A 16,999-nucleotide genomic window follows, 5' to 3' on the forward strand; every position below is an offset into this window, starting at 1 on the left:
ACTACGCATTCTTAAGCCCTTAGTATTTTTACTTTTTTCCTCATGGAGATACTGGAAGAAACACTCAATCTTATCGCACTGATTAGTCGTTTCATAGAAACTTTGATCTGTTTCTGTTGTGCACATGTGATTGGCGATGCTTCTAAAGAACTGTGTGATGTTATTTTCCTCGCATAAATCGGATGTATATATATCTGTGAGGATCAACATGTCACACTCCGGCGATTTTGACTGATCCCTCTATTTTCAGCACACTCACAAATGAGGATTAAGATCATTAGAGCGTTTGATTAAAAAATGGCTTGCTGAAAAGGCATGGCTCCCTCGATATAGGCTTCTATTTTTGAAACTTGATGAAGATCTGCACTCTTTCCCTGTCAGCCGGCACATTGACTTTGACAGCAGTTTAGACGGACGTCAGCAAGATGGACATAAGGAGAAAAGCCGTTCTGACAGCTATACAGATGCATTGTCATCATGCTCTTTGTAGCCATCTCAAATATAACAGCGGGATTAAAAAAAGCCCTGGTCTCTTTTGTGAAATATTCATGTTGGTGGATTTGATTAGAGGCTCATAGCGACTACAGTATATTGTAAAAAAAAAAAAAAAAAAAGTCCTCTGCTATGCATGTAGTGTAGGGATATTAGTTTTTAGCACAGCGTATTTTAGGTCACAGTGCTGCTTTCAAATAGTCTAGAGTTGAGAAATTGCATCATGCTAGCAAAAAATGAAATAAATAAGTCTTGTTAATGTCAAGAAAAACAACACTGTGGCCATTAGTTTTTTTGTGTGTGTGTTTTTGTTGCAAAAAACAGATTGGCTCATAATTTCATGCCTGGCACAGCTCTCATTTATTGTAATTGCTCTGTATTGAGTATGTGAGCTGCCCTGTTATTTATTGGCAAATGAGGAAAGACCACCTACCTCTCCACACTCTCCTACTATACTACACTACAGTGTAACCATGGTGACATGATGCATGGAGAACAAGTGTTGAGTGCTAACAAGAGGAGGGAGGCTGTCAGCTGAACGAGTCGGTCAACTCAACCTGCTTTGATTCACCAGAACTGCAGTAATGACAACATGATGAAAGTTGTCTTACACTTCATATGTGGTTTTCAGCTATTTAAGGCAGCATTGATGCAGGAATTTTGGCATATTATATTTTACAATTCCGTGCAGTCAGCTCCATAATAATTAAGCTAAAGCATGAACAGGGCATCTGAATGTTAAGGTTGGTGGTTAGCTTGTGTGTAAATGGTTTGTGATTGAAACAAATGGCTGCTCTCCAATCACAATTCAATTACTTTGATGGCATACATTTCATAGCCACATGGATGCCACTTGAAATCGGATGACCTATTGTTTGACAGGGCAGAAAGGCAGTGAGCTTTCAGAATCTTTATTAATACAGTGTTCGTACTGAAACCTACATTATATGCTTTTCCATCACAAATTCAATACTTCTTTTGCTGTTGTTGGAAGTTTTGTTGTATTATTTTCACCCACAGTCTATAAAATAGTGTTCTAGCGTTTGGTATTTGATGTGATCTCAGAATAGCAGTCTCCATGATGCTGGTGATCTGCTTTATGTTGCTTACTGTAAACGTTTTTTTGCTTTTATTTACATGTTACAGATTTTTTTTTTTTTTGATAAATTTCTTCTGTTCGAGTCCTTGTCAAGCATATTAAAAGTATTGTTACAAACCCCTGATGTTGGTTCAGGGGAATATGGGGTTTGACATTTAGTGTACAATTGAAATGAATTTATATATACAGTGAACGAAGACAACCAGAAGCAAATGTACTCAAAACTGTGATTTTTATTTATAATTTCCAAAGTAAACAAAAACCATGAATTAACCCTTTAAGGTGCACTCCACACTTGCATTGAATAATATACTGACACAACTCAGTATATAAATAGTAATGAGCAATTAAAGTAATAATGATAGTCTATGGATAAAAGGTCAACCAGGTGGTTATGATGCTGCTTAAATGGGTAATCAAAAATAAGGAAAAAGGTAAGGCAAAAATATACTATTTACATAATATATAATATGGTTGGGATAAACCCAAAGACAGGGAAACGAGATCTGGCAGAAGGATAATGGGCAGCTCTTAAAAAAAGAAAAGAACAAAACCCAAACAATGTCTAACTTCCCAGAAACATCTAACTAACTAAATGAAAACAAAATAAACAAACACACGAAGAGGTCTTCTGAGGATCCGAATCCTACTCTTTCTATCTAAAAGTACATGTATTTATTTTTTAGTCAATATGAAACTTGCAAAAATGTGTAGGAATATATTGTTTCTTTGTTATGCTAAAATTGGCATGAAATGAAAGTTCCTTTTACCCCCTCTTTTCCCATTGTGACATACAGTCTTCAGATATACACAAGTAAAGCTTATTCAAGTGGAGAACCGTTTTACAGTTTCTTGATCGTATAATAAATTAAATAATAATGCAATTGTGTTTGCATTTTGCCTATTGTAACATCAAATTCAGAAACGGAGAATATGAAAGTATAGATCAGTGGTTTGCTTCATGTTGTTGCTTTTAAAAATGCATGCATGCAAAAAAAAATTTAAAAAGACAAAGTAAAATTCAAAAGGAGGTTGTAGGCTTGATACTGACACTCATGTGTAATGTTAAGATGAGATCTGTATTTTATTTACTATAAAGGACAGCTTTTTCAAATGTTTTAATGGGCGACACGTTGGCTCAATGGTTAACACTGTCGCCTCACAGTAAGATGGTCACTGGTTTGGGCCACTGCTGGGTCAGTTAGCATGTCTGTCTGGAGTTTGCATGTTCTCCTCGTGTTCACGTGGGTTTCATCTTGATGCTCTGATTTCCCCCACAATCTAAAGACATGCTATTGTTGAGTTATGTAGGCGTCAACTGTGTGTGTGTGTGTGTGTGTGTGTGTGTGTGTGTGTGTGTGTGTGTGTGTGTGTGTGTGTGTGTATAAAAGAGTGCATGGGTGTTTCCCAGTGCTGGGTTGCAGCTGGAAGGGCATCGGCTGTGTAAAGTATATGCTGGATAAGTTGGCGGTTCATTATGCTGTGGCGATATGTGATAAATAAAGGCACTAAGCCGAAGAAAAATGAATGAATGAATACATTTGATACCCACCACTGCTTATATCACATCGCCAGAGTTTTTCTTATGCTTTAATCAACATTTTGATGTAAACTCCTTTCCGTTAGCTACTGCTACTAGCATAACATTTTCTTTGAAATCTGATGTTGTTTTAAGTAAGGCCTAAATTTAAAGGTGGCATTATTATTATTTTCCTTGTATATTAAATATTATTAGAGATGAGAACAAAATTACCAAACTTGACCAACTTTATTCTTTATTACTTTATTCGTATTAGAGAAACACTGGGGTTGGGTAATAGAGTTTTTTTCCATTACGGATTATGAGAGCACAAGAATTACAAAAGAGAGAGAGAGATGTAAATGGTTTATAATAAACACTCTAATTTTCCTAAAAGGTAAGCATTGGCTGTTTAGATTTCATGGTGACTTGAAGCTAACAACTCAGATGTGTGCTTTTAAAGTGCTAAATACAGAAATGAAATCTCATAAACTGTACAAATGGGTAAATGTGTTTAGAAGCCCAAAGCCTGCATGTCAAACTGTTTATTTTATTCAGTTTATTACAGAAGAACTGTGGGGACTGAGGATTTGTTTGGAGTGCACTGAGCTTGTTGTATAACTTCAAACACTCGTCTCTGTCCATTATCAGCCATGCTAAATGCTATACCATGTATAAAAGGATTGTTCGAAAATGTATTTAAAATTTTCATTTTTGTCTCCTCTTCCTCCATCTCCCATTCTTCTGATGTTTGTTCCACCTTTCCTGTTTTATACCTCTCATCCAACCCACTGTGCTTCTGCAAATTCTTTCTATCCTAGAAACTTCCGGAAACATCTGAGGATGGTGGGCAGCAGGAGGGTGAAGGCCCAGAGTGAGTTGTTTGTAGACATCTTTATGTGTGTTTGTGTTACAGAGTGAATGAGTGTGCTTATATATGGTTGTATGTCATCAGTACGTTTGTCTGATTTCATCTCTTTATTTATTTGTGCTATTTTATAAATGCACTATGAATATTTGAACATGCCATCGCTTGACAATAATTCATGGAGTCAGATGAATTATTTTCAGGGTTTACAAATGCTTCAGGCATCTGGTAAAAAGGATGAAAACAACCATTTGGTGCTCTTGTCTGACAACTAGCGGTGTGATTTGGATTCATAATAACTCACCTCTTTCTCATCAATATGGGTTACAGTATACGGGTTAAAATTGATTCTCATGTTTAAAGCTAAAATGGAAAAATCTTCAAACGTGCCACTTCCCAGCTTCAGGCAAGAGCCCAGAGTATGTATGTGTGTTGAAGAGCAGTGTGTGTGATGCTTTCCTCCTCCGCTTCGTTATTAGCATTTGTTGATCGCAAAGCGAAGAGTTTCAGCCGGTCCTGGAGTGACCCCACACCCGTCAAGCCTGACTCTCTCCATGACTCCAGAGACAGTGAGTTTACACACAGACATGTTGTCTCTTTTCTCATTTCTGCATATGCACATGATTTGTCACCCACACAGAACACTCATAAATGGGTGAATCTTACGATGCCTGTTAAAACCATGCCCTGGGATTATTATGATGCAGATTAGATCACAGCTTTACACTACCTGACAAAGGTCTTGTTGTAGATCCCAGTTTTAAGAGCAACAAATAATAACCTGACTTCTAGTTAATCATTTGGAAAAGTGACAGAAGGTGGATTTTTCCGATGAATCGTCTGTTGAACTGCATCCCAATCATCCCAAATACTGCAGAAGACCTATTGGAGTCCGCATAGATCCAAGATTCTCACTGAAATCAGTCAAGCTTGGTGAAGAAAATATCATGCTTTGGGGTTACATCCAGTTTGAGGGCGTGTGAGCGATCTGCAGAGTGGATGGCAACTTCAACGGCCTGAGGTATCAAGACTTATGTGCTTCCCATTACAAACCACAGGAGAGGGCAAATTCTTCAGGAAGATAGCACTCATTCTCATACCTTAGCCTCCATATCAAAATTCTTGAAAGCAAAGAAGGTCAAGGTGCTCCAGGGTTGGCCAGCCCAGTCACCAGATGTAAACATTATTAAGCATGTATGGGGTAAGATGAAGAAGAAGGAATTGAAGATGAATCCAAAGAATCTTGATGAACTCTGGGAGTGCTGCAAGAACATTTTCTTGGCCATTCCAGATGACTTTATCAATCAGATATTTGAGTCATTGCAGAGATGAATGGGTGCAGTCCTCCAAGCTTATGGGAGTCATACTCAATATTAATTCCTTTTCCACTGCACCATGACTTTATATTTTATACTGTACATTATTTCTGTTAAGTGACAAGACTTTTGTCTAAGCAAACTCAGATTTTACTGCCCTCTAATAATAAATAAATAATTAAAAATCAAGGTATAATCATTTTTTATTTTGGTAAAATAAGCGTAATCTTGAGGCCTTTGCCTTTTCTATAAATCACTTTTGATAACAAACGATCAACTAGAAGTCAAGTTATTATTTGTTATTCCTGAAAGTAGGCAACAAGACTTTTGTCAGGTAGTGTATTTTTGAGGATATACATATATTTAAAAGTTTGCATTTAGTGATGATTTTAAAATGTATTTTTACCTTCACTGTAAAATATGCAGGGTTCCACACAATTATTTCATGTTGTCCCAACACAAATTGATTAAGTTAACTTTACACATTTAACAAATTTATGTGGATTGAACAAAAAAATAAGGTTGTCCCAATGAAATCTCAAGAATTGTGTTGTTTCAGCTCATTTCAAATAAGTAGTTTGAACAAGTAAACAAATATATTGTAGAGTGTTTGACTGTTTGAGATATGTTAAAACATTAAAAGTGTGAAATACTGAAATTTTAAACAATGTTTTTTCTAAAATGTTATTTATTTTTGTGCTTTTTAAACAGCCAGTAACATTTATTATCATGGTAATTGAGAAATCATTTGATTTCAAATTTAAAAAGGCCTCAAAATTAGTGAGTGTACATGATTCTACTTGATGTTTTTGTGATTTTATTTTTTTTTATTTTTCACGATTCTTTGATAAATTAAAAGTTAAAAGCAATAATATATCACATAATATAATGTATAAATTAATAATATATATGTTGTAACAAAAATGTATTTACTATCATTTTTGATCAATTTAATGGATCCTTGCTAAATTATAATTCTATTTATTATATGAATAAAAGGAGCGTCATGGTGGTGCAGTGGGTAGCACGATCACTTCACAGCAAGATGGCATTTCTGTGTGGAGTTTGTATGTTGTCCCCATGTTCTAGTGGGTTTTCTCCAGGTGCTCCGGTTTCCCCCACAGTCCAAAGACGTGTGCTATAGGTGAATTGAATAAGCTAAAATTGTCCATAGTGTATGAGTGTGAATAAGTGTATCTGTGTTTCCCAGTGTTGGATTGCAGCTGGAAGGGCATCCGCTGCTTAAAAACATATGCTGGATAAGTTGGTAGTTCATTCTGCTGTGCGACTCTAGATTAATAAAGGGACTAAGCCGACAAGAAATTGAATGAATGAATATTAATATGATTAATTATATTATTATATATATCATATATTAAATAAAATATTTATTCAATTATTACATGCAGTGTACTGTATTTGTTGCATTTACTGGTGATTAAATTATTATGATGAATATATTATTTTGTTGTATTATAAGAATGCAATTTGTGAAATCAAAAAAGTGAACATTCATAAGAGGCTTCATAAGATTCATACATTATGCAATTCATCACACACATAGACACGCACATCTGCATCTCTGTGTGTGTACGTATGTGTAAAATGTGCCTTTACCATAGATATGCTCTGCTGTCCATACAGTATGTGTGCTTTCTCCACTTTATATATAAGATCTTCTCCTCGCAAAGGTCATGTTATGTTGTTTCAAACATGAAGGACCTGTCTCCTCATTAATCTTTTATCTGCTCTTGTTCTGTTTCTGTGTGTTTTGCGGATGCCTTCTTCCCCAGGTGGAGACCTTCAGGCATCGTCTGGCAATCTGGATGAAGAAGACTGTGATGATGTCGACTGGGAGGAAGAGAGAGAGTTAGAAAGGGCGGCCTGTGAGGGTGACGATTTCATCCCACCCAAACTCATGGTACATACATCTTTCAATCATTTCATACGAGCCAGCTGCCTACTTATGAACTCATTATCACGTCCTCATTAAATGTTGTGCAGCTTTTTGATCATCAACGAGCGCATTATTAAGCACGTGTTTTATTCATCCTTGTTTTTGAACAGCTAATTTCATCGAAAGTACCAAAGGCCGAGTACGTTCCCAACATCATCCGCCGGGACGACCCCTCCATTATCCCCATTCTCTATGTGAGTACAGTTTAATACTGCTGTCATAAACAGGATCAAAGGGAATCAAAGTTTGGATTATACAGTATAGAGCACATCGTGTTAAACATTGCTAATGATGTGTGCCAGTCAGCTCTCATATGCAAGTTTTAGTAGTGCAAATTTCAAGATTGCCCTGCCGCTTTGTAAAAACCAGCTTGTAATGCATCGCTAATATTATGCTAGATTTATGTTCCATAAAAAAAGGCAAGTAATATTTACCAACTGAAAACTCTTGTTTTTGATTTATGCAGCACTTTTTTATGGGTTGATGAATTTTATTTTGCCCACAGGATCATGAACATGCCACCTTTGATGATATACTAGGTACGTGTAATTGCCCAAACACTTTTCTTTTCTCTTTGTGTATTCCTGGTGTTTTGTCTTGCTATCAGAGATCCCATCGGTCATGGAATTTCTGAAATATCATAAAATGTTAAAAGTATGCTGGCTTAGAAAGCTTAACATGCAATTTAAGAAAACATGCGCAGTTACAAAAAACACCAGCAAATTAAGAAAGGATCATTCATTTGACAGCACATGCGCTGCAAATTCTCACAACGCAAACAATGTTTTAAAAAACTTGCTGCATTTTCTCACAACACAAACTATTTTTTTATGAAAACGCATTGCATTTTCTCACAGCACTTTCAAATAGATCGGAACACAATGGAAATGTTTTTGAGGGACTCTGAAATGTGACGGACCCGGCTATTTAAGTTATGGTTATTTAGGCTAATAAGATACAAAGGCCATATGAGTGGGATCATTTCTAAGATATACGCAATTATCTTGTCAAAGGATAACTCTCACACATTAAAACTATCAGGGCCTGGGAGAAGGAACTTGACTTAGAGTTTGAAGACGACTACTGGAGTGCAGTGTTAGACACTAGCTGTGTTTCCATCCACCTATTTTTATGCGCATTTTGCATATTTGCATTAAAAAAATGGTTAATGGAAATGCCAAACATATGCGCATATGCGTAAAAAACATATACGCATAACTTAGTAGTATAAACTGTTTATTCGATAAGAAAAGATGCGCATAAACTACAACGGAAACACTTTTACAGAACAAATTCCAGTATGCACATAAAAAGGTCATGTGATTTTGCTATAACAGATCATTTGATGATAAAAATGTGTGTGAATGGACAAACCAGCCAGCTGAGCACATTGTAAAACATCTGAAATGTAGTTTTGGTAATTCTAAAACCCTTAATCATTTCAGTATTAGTGTTATTATATTATTCACCACCAGAATCAAGCGTCTCACACCTTCAAACACCATTGTGCGTTCACTGCATGTAAGGATTGCCTTCTGAGGTGCAAGTCTTTTATTAAATAAAGAAAAGATTCATGCAGCTTCTCTTATCACAGCTAATTCAGTTTTTATTTTTTATTTGGTGCCAGTTAATCAGGAAGTGACAATTTTGTTCGCTTTGACTCGTTGGATGGAAACGCTGCTTTATTCACACATCTTTAATGTCACAATCCAGTTTTTCGCATGAAGTTAATTCGCATTTTTGGATGGAAACATAGCTAATTTGCACACCTCCACTTCCACTCGCGCTAGAGTTTTTTTACAGTTTAAAATGATTCACAGAGCTCATCTCTCAATGGCTTTTAAAATATATTTCAGTGTTTCAGATATGTGTGATAAATGTAATCTTTCACCATGTAACCTTAGTCATATGTTTGTATTTTGTCCCAAGTTACAACATTATTGGATTACTTTCTTTAAAATTGTTTCTGGTATTCTAGGGGTCAAGTTTGCTGTTTGCCCTTTAATTACGATCTTTGGTATTCCCTCCCAGTGTCAACCTTTAAGCTGGAGACACGCTGACATTGTGGCTTTTGCATCTCTTCTCGCTAGGTGCATAATACTGTTGTCTTGGACCTCCCCACAACCCCTCTATTTCATTGTGGCTCAAATATTTGGTCTTCTTTTTAAAACCTGAGAAAATTAAATACAAAATCAGAGGTAGGGGAGAACAGTTTTAAAAAAACTGGCAACAATTTAATGCATTCTTCAATCACTTAAAAACCTGAGATGTGAATTGAGTGAAGGTATATGTGTGTGCATGTATATGGTTGGGTATTATTTTTTTCTGTATTTGAATTTTTATTTTATTTATAAAATTTTATTTATAATAACAATAATAATAATAATAATAATAATCATCATAATCATTGTTATTATTATTATTATATTTATTTTTTATTTTTTTCTCAGATGTTGATTGTTTTTATTTGGGGATTGTTTTGTGGGTTGTTGTAAAACGCTATTTGCAAAAATAAAAATTCCATGACGAAAAAAATATAAAAAACACAAATGAGAAAACAAACAAAAATCTCATCTTTCAAAGATCACCCACAACTTCACTGAGCAATAGTCACGGCACAGTGGCGGCCATCACAATTTTGGGTCATTTATGTTGTGTTCTGTTGATTTTGCACGTTGTGGGAAAATGCAGTGCATTTCCATTAATTGATTGCACTGTGCGAAAATGCAGCATGTTTTATCAATTACTTTGCATTGTGTGAAAATGCAGTGCGTTTTTTTATGGATATGCGTTGTGAGGATTTGTAGTATGTGTGCTGTCAAACAGACTTTTCTTAATTTGCTGGCTTTTTTGGAAATGCAAGTGTTTTCTTAAATTGCAGCATGTTAAGCTCGCTCAGTCACAGTATAAAAAGTCTATTGCAGACACCAAAAGTCAGGGAAATGTATGTATGTTTTGTCTAAGTTATGGAATATCAAGGATTTTTGTTTGTCATTTTAAAATTTGCTTCCCATTTATCAAAATGTATTTTGTACTGTGTTTATTGTTTGCTTTGCCTATTGTTATGGTTAGGCTATTTTCACTGCCATTTTATTCCTTTCCTACTTGTCAAGCAGAAATCAAATGCAGTCCCCAGGCTGTACCTGTTGAAATTCTGTCTGTGAATTTTTTTCTGCTCGGTGCTCAACCAGTTCCTCCTGGATTTTGTGAAAAAAAATCTGATCATTGCTACCTAAAATGACCTCAATTTTGGTGCCTTCCTCAAAATTTGTGGAAAAATGTGTGGCATTTCATGCATTGTTTTGCTGTGGCTGAATGCCGAAGCACAGTGCTATGCTGTGTCTAGGACAACTCAAGGTATTGCACAGCAGATGAGCACTTTCTATATGCAAATATAATGTTATTAATTATTAAACAGTGAAAAATGTCCTGTGTGGACTGTGATCACAGAATCTTAAAATTCTGGAGGGACTGCTCAAAACATGAGCCTGGTTTACTGTTCATTATATAGGTCATGGAAATTCAGCTTCTTGGTCAGTGAAAATTAGGCAAAAATTTGGCATTTGACTTAGAGTGGTAATCCTGTGCTATTTGTTTTCTATGAAAAACTGGGCTGTAAATTCATACGACCCCCCCCCCCTCCCCTCTCTACCTCTCTGCTATCTGTCTTCTCTCATCTTTCCCCTCTTCAGAGGAGATTGAAAAGAAACTCACCGCCTACAGAAAAGGCTGCAAAATCTGGAACATGCTCATCTTCTGTCAGGTTTGAGAAAAAAAATAAGAATATGTGTGTGATTAATTTGCATATCTTGCTTTTTCGTAAAAGTGCATGTGGAGTGTTTACGTTGGTGTTATTTTGTGCTGTGTAAATTGGTTTGTATGTTTTCTCCAGGGAGGCCCGGGTCATCTCTACCTTCTGAAGAACAAAGTGGCTACGTTTGCGAAAGTAGAGAAGGAGGAGGGCATGATGCAGTGAGTGTTCTCTTTCACAAAACAAATTCTAGCTCGTGGAATCTATCATTTTGTTCTACTTTTAAAAGTGCTGCATAATTAATAAAAAGAAATAAGATTATAGTGACGACTTTCAGAATCTATTTCAGGGATGCAAACATGATAGATTGAGCCAAACATCTTCAGTCAGAAGTAGGTCATCTCATGATTTCAATAAGCACAAGCAAAAATCTTGATTTTTTCCAAGCAAGGTTTGGCCAAAAATATGCAGTTGAGCCCAAGCTGCTTCTTCCTAGATTTAAAATAGTTTTTTTTTTTGTTTTGTTTATAAATCTATTGTCAACACCAGAACAATGAGCTTTTTTTTGGCTTGTTGGCAAATTAAACCTTTGTGATTAAACATAAAATCCATGCTAGAATGTTTAATTAGTTATTAATATTACTAATTAACTGAAAAACTGTTTTATTCATATTAAAAATTGACTGTATATACCCACTTTTAAAGCTAATTTTTACAAAATATCTCCCCAGAGGAGATACCGCTGGACTTCCTAGACAAGTCATGTTTGTCACCTTTTTAACCCTTCATACATTGCTGTTAATTATATGTGAACATGCTCTTTGGTATTGTATTATGCTCTGTATTTACTTTAGTCATTGTATTTTTTAATCCAAAAAAGTTTGTCCTTTTTATTTACTGATTAATATAAGTCAGTACATTTACATGGACACCAATAATCCAATTGAAATACAATTAAGACAATACTCTGATTAAGCGATTTTTGATTCATTTAATCTGATTAAGGTAATAATCAAACTAAACAGAAATGAAATTAAGACATGTGCAGTATGCTGATGTAAGTCGCATTATAAAAGCGCAGTACAGACATGTAAACACCGCAATTAAACTATTACCACAGTTAGAATCTACAAATTAAAAATTAAGCACCCGAAATTACATGATATTCCTAAGGAAATGTGGATATGCCGGTGATGCAATGATGTTAATCAAAGGATGTGCTAGAACATGTACAACTGCATCATGATAGGAACATTCATAGAGTAACTCATGTAAACACCTTAATCTTATTATTGTCTTATTCAGATTAAGAAAAATAATTTAATTACTGATGTCCATGTAAAAGTAGTCACTGATCAATGATTTAAGATCACAACTACTTAAAGTTTTAGTTCCTCTGCCTAAAACTAATATTTAATGTCAGTTCAATTAAATGAAATTCTGTATAAAAGTATACTCCGATCATATTTAGGAACCACACACCCTGACTTTGTAATCATTCTGAGCTTTTGTGTGCAGGTTCTGGAAGAAACTTGGCAGATTCATGAGTTTATTAAACCCTGAGCCCAATCTCATCCACATAATGGGCTGCTATGTGCTCGGCAATGCTAATGGAGAAAAGGTAGATAATATCTACTCACCTTTCTTTGTGTTTCAACCACTTTTGTGCTATAGGACTTCTGTCATAAAGACAAGACAGGAAATTATTAGAGAGATGACGGGAGGAGTTTTCAGTATATAAATGCATTCATATGACCAAAATTACTAAACCATGCAAATTTGTTTGAGACTGCTATCTGATAAAAGGTGCTCATGGGAAAAGTTTTGCAGATGATCTACTGACAATATGCTGATTAAAGAACTCAGGAATTAATTTCCATAATGACAAATGCAATCAACCAAGAGCAGTGCAATTCTTTAAAATAATGCTTTTAGCAATCGATATGTCGGAAGAACATCCTCTTCTGGCAATATAAATAAATGAAAATGAGTGTTGAATTTATTTTCATTTATTTTTTAACCATGCAAGCTTCATTCCTCCACCTATAACAACTATCACAGAATGAACTATCACAAAATGGCTTAAAAGGTTAGTTCACCCAAAAGTTAAAATGATGGTATTAATTACACTTCGTAATGTTGTTCCAAACCCCTGAGACCTTCATTCATCTTCAGAACACAAATTAGGATCATATAGGTGAAATTTGAGAGCTCTGTTATCCTCCATTGACAGCACGGTTTAGGGCTGAATGATAAATGGAATGTGATTATTCTATAAAGGTAACTCTGTGATCAGCTCTGAATCTCCAGAACATGTGTTTAGCTGGAGCAGTGTTAACTCAAAAAAGCCATAATTTTCTGACAAAGTTTCCAAAATATTTCAAATATGATGCAATATCATCATGCGATAGTCAATTACGTACTTTTATTCATTTAGTTTTCTTCAGCTTAGTCCCTTTATTCCTAAGGGGTCAGGATTATACACAGTGGAATGAACCACCAGCATATGTTTTACACAGCGGATACCCTTCCAGCTGAAGCCTAGGACTGGAAAACATCCATACACACTCATACACTATGGCCAATTTAGTTAATTTAATTCACCTGTACCGCATGTCTTTGGACTGTGGGGAAAACCGGGTTAACCGGAGGAAACCGACTTGAGCACGGGGAGAACATGCAAACTCCACAAAGAAATGCCAACTGACCCAGCCAGGACTCAAACCAGCGACCTTTTTGCTGTGAGGCAACAGTACTAACTGAACTAACTGACCCACCACTGCCCATTATGTACTTTATTATCAGGAAAATTACAATAAGAACTCAGATAAAGCATATGTTGTCGTGGTCATGTGTTTATTAATCTTGTTGAATCAAATGAAAGCAGTTGTATCTTGTTTATCCTAAATTATAAGGATTTACCATAGACTGGTGTTTCCAGGGTTACTTTGGGTCATATTTAATTGTTCTGTGTTACTCGCAAGAGCGCCCTCTGGCTTTCGGAGGACATTTACTACTGATCATATCACTGTACCTGTCCTCACATGATGTGCAAGACAAACAGAACTTAAGCCAAATTGCAAATGCGATTTTATGTCGATATATCATTCAGCACTAGCACAGTTCCTGACTCGTTTAATGTTCAGAAAGTTGCCAAAAAAACAGACCATGTGTTCAATCAGAGTATTATCAAGCTAGGACTTTATTCAGCAGTTTATTCTCCTTAGTGTCAGTATATTGCACGTTCAAGAGAACTGTGCAATGACATATATCCCCAGATGCCAGCTTGTGAATTCCTCTGTTTAAAGCAAAGCATAGGCGCATCTGAGTTAATTCATCAGCAGGTGACCCGTTTCAGTAATTAGTAGGGGTGTGAACCTACACTAGTCTCATGGTTTGGTTCGGTTACGATTATCATAGATTCTGTTCCATAGATCCCATAGATTCTGTTCAATTGCATATCTCGGTGCAATTGAATGTATCAAAACAAAACTCCCGCTTGCTTTTTGAGCATTGTTGAGCGAGTTTTTAAACGCCTGTGATTGGTCATTGTGTTCACGTACTTAACCTAAAATGCAATGATCGGCCCTCACCGATGAGTGACACGGAAACTGGTAAACTGATAAACAGCTGATCCGTGATAGACGTGGTGGAGAAGACTTGCACTGAAACGCTTGTGTCTGGATCCACAACTATTGCTATAACAGCCAAAAGTGGAAAGGAAAAGTTACCTAACGAATAGGCCAGCAACTAAAAGGTTCACAGTGAGAGAGAGAGAAGCAGAAATGCAGTTTACAGCTTTCGTTTTCTCCATAGCAGTGAAATAGAAGCTCCTAGGTTCTGCTAAAACTTCAGTGTCAGTTAAAGACTGTCCAGCAAACTCACAAGCAGTGAATTGTATAAAGTTGTCTGCGTTTTAATTACTCGTTGCCTACTTCGCCATAGTAAGCTACCGCAACATAGTGTATATGAGACAAAAGACGTCAGTATGTAATAACTGATTATAATCTATCACTGAACCAATACAGAATTGTCCTTGTCTGCATCATGTTGCATCGAAGAAACAGTTAATTTTGACACCCCAAGTAATTAATTACAGAAGTTTAATTTCTGGGTGACCTTACACTTTAAGACATGTTTTGGCCATTATATGATGGCACCAATACCAGTAAATAATCTGTTGTAAACCTTATTAAATCACAGTCCATAGCATGAATAATTTAAATGCCTTCCTTTTTCATCTGAAAGGGTAACTCCAACACATACATAATAAATTTAGAAAAATACTGACAATTTTCTACCACAAGAGGGTTTATGTTGCTGCAGGCTGTTAGTAATTCTGGGCCATAATCTGTATATACAGCAATAAGCTTTTATACATTCACTATGATGGATTCTAGCACTACTATACAGCTCGTGCTTTCATGCTTTGGCAGGTGTGTGCGTGAGAAACTGAGAAAATGGATGGAAGTGTGTACAGGGTCAGGCAGAGATGATGATGGCAGGAGATGAGGGTGCCAGATTGACAAGCAACTGCTCTGTGACTGACAGATAGACAGTCTGCCACCCCTCAGCCCCCGCACTTCTCTGCCTCACACACACTCTCTCACATACACACGCAGACACACACTTCAACATGTACACACACTCGTTCCCTCAGCGGCACACGCTGACAGTTGCCTCTGGCCACCACAGCTCTGGACATGCATTCGGTTGTGCCAGGCTGGATATGGATTTATAATGATACACACTTACGGAAAAGTACTGTGGCGTTGTCATGGTATCAGATGGTACTGACTGATTACCAGTATATATACTGTATCATGGTATATTATCATGGTACTTGTCCTACAGAAATATATCCCTAATCCAGCCTGCGTCCATGTCGGGTTTAATAGAAACAGAGCTCATGATATTCAGGTCCATGTAATCTACTAACAAAATAGGCACAAAGTAGGTTATTATGCATTAAAGGGCACCTATTTTACCCCTTTTACAGGATGTAAGATAAGCCTTTGTTGTCTCCAGAATGTGTTTGTAAATTAATCTCAAAATACCCATCAGATAATTTATTATATAATGTAGAAGCAGCCTATTTTGGTGTCTGTTGCCTGTGGCTTTAAATCCAAATGAGCTGATTCTCCCCGCCCACCGCTCCCACATGCATGTCTGCTTCTCATGTGTTACATCAGATAAACAGAAGTCAGGGATAGAGTCAGACACAAATAAAGCTAAAATAGTCAAAAATACCTAATAAGTTTATTTGATGTATTTGCCGTGGAGTTTATTCAAGCCTTTCTGAATCGATGAGTCACACACAAATGCAGTTTGCAGAACATACATACGTGCAGTTACTGACACCATGCGGCTGTGGTGATTATATTGGTTAAGAATTACATAGCGATTTTACTCTCTTTATTACAATCATGCTCTGTTTAAAAAAATGTTTTGAACTCATAAAATTAATTATTGATGTGGAGATGATCACAGAGAGTTGTAACATATGTTTAATCCCAGTTTCTTTGCAAAAATAAAAGTTATGTGGAAACATGGCATCTTTCAATCAATTTGGTGGGCAGGAAAACCGCACTCTTATGTCACGTTGCAGAAGGTGTTAAATTCCATTGTGGTGGCCCCTGATAAACAAAGGACTAAAGCCGAAGGAAATGAATGAATGAATGACTAAATGAATGAATGAATGAATGAAGGCTGCAAATGTCAGTACATCATGTCATTTGATTAATTGGAAAATGTTGCATCTAATAACAGTGCCTTCATATTGTAGAATTATTCCAAATATGAGTTTCCTAGTCAGTAATTTCACATAAAAAATTGGAGGAAGGTACTATAACATGGTGGAGGAAACTATTGTTGTAGCAACTATTATGTTTTATTCCTTTTCCCATATGTACTGCATGTAATATATATTTATGTGTACACTCTCAGAAATAAAGATCTGTCACTGGGGGTGACAGGTGACAAAATCTGTCACAGGGG

The 16,999-nt window shown here is 36.2% G+C and overlaps 1 protein-coding gene across 21 annotated transcripts in view; it reads left to right on the top strand.

The window, feature by feature from the left end:
* Positions 1–16,999, top strand: part of nsmfb (NMDA receptor synaptonuclear signaling and neuronal migration factor b) — a 95,475-nt gene that overhangs the window by 62,054 nt on the left and 16,422 nt on the right. For all 21 annotated transcript variants that reach the window (XM_073950972.1, XM_073950976.1, XM_073950983.1 and 18 more), the window contains 8 exon segments: positions 3,932–3,984; positions 4,458–4,547; positions 7,088–7,215; positions 7,362–7,445; positions 7,757–7,790; positions 10,944–11,014; positions 11,144–11,223; positions 12,521–12,623. In XM_073950972.1, coding sequence (XP_073807073.1) covers positions 3,932–3,984; positions 4,458–4,547; positions 7,088–7,215; positions 7,362–7,445; positions 7,757–7,790; positions 10,944–11,014; positions 11,144–11,223; positions 12,521–12,623 — 643 coding nt within the window.

This window comes from Danio rerio, chromosome 5 (assembly GCF_049306965.1).
Source record: "Danio rerio strain Tuebingen ecotype United States chromosome 5, GRCz12tu, whole genome shotgun sequence".
NCBI lineage: Eukaryota > Metazoa > Chordata > Actinopteri > Cypriniformes > Danionidae > Danio > Danio rerio.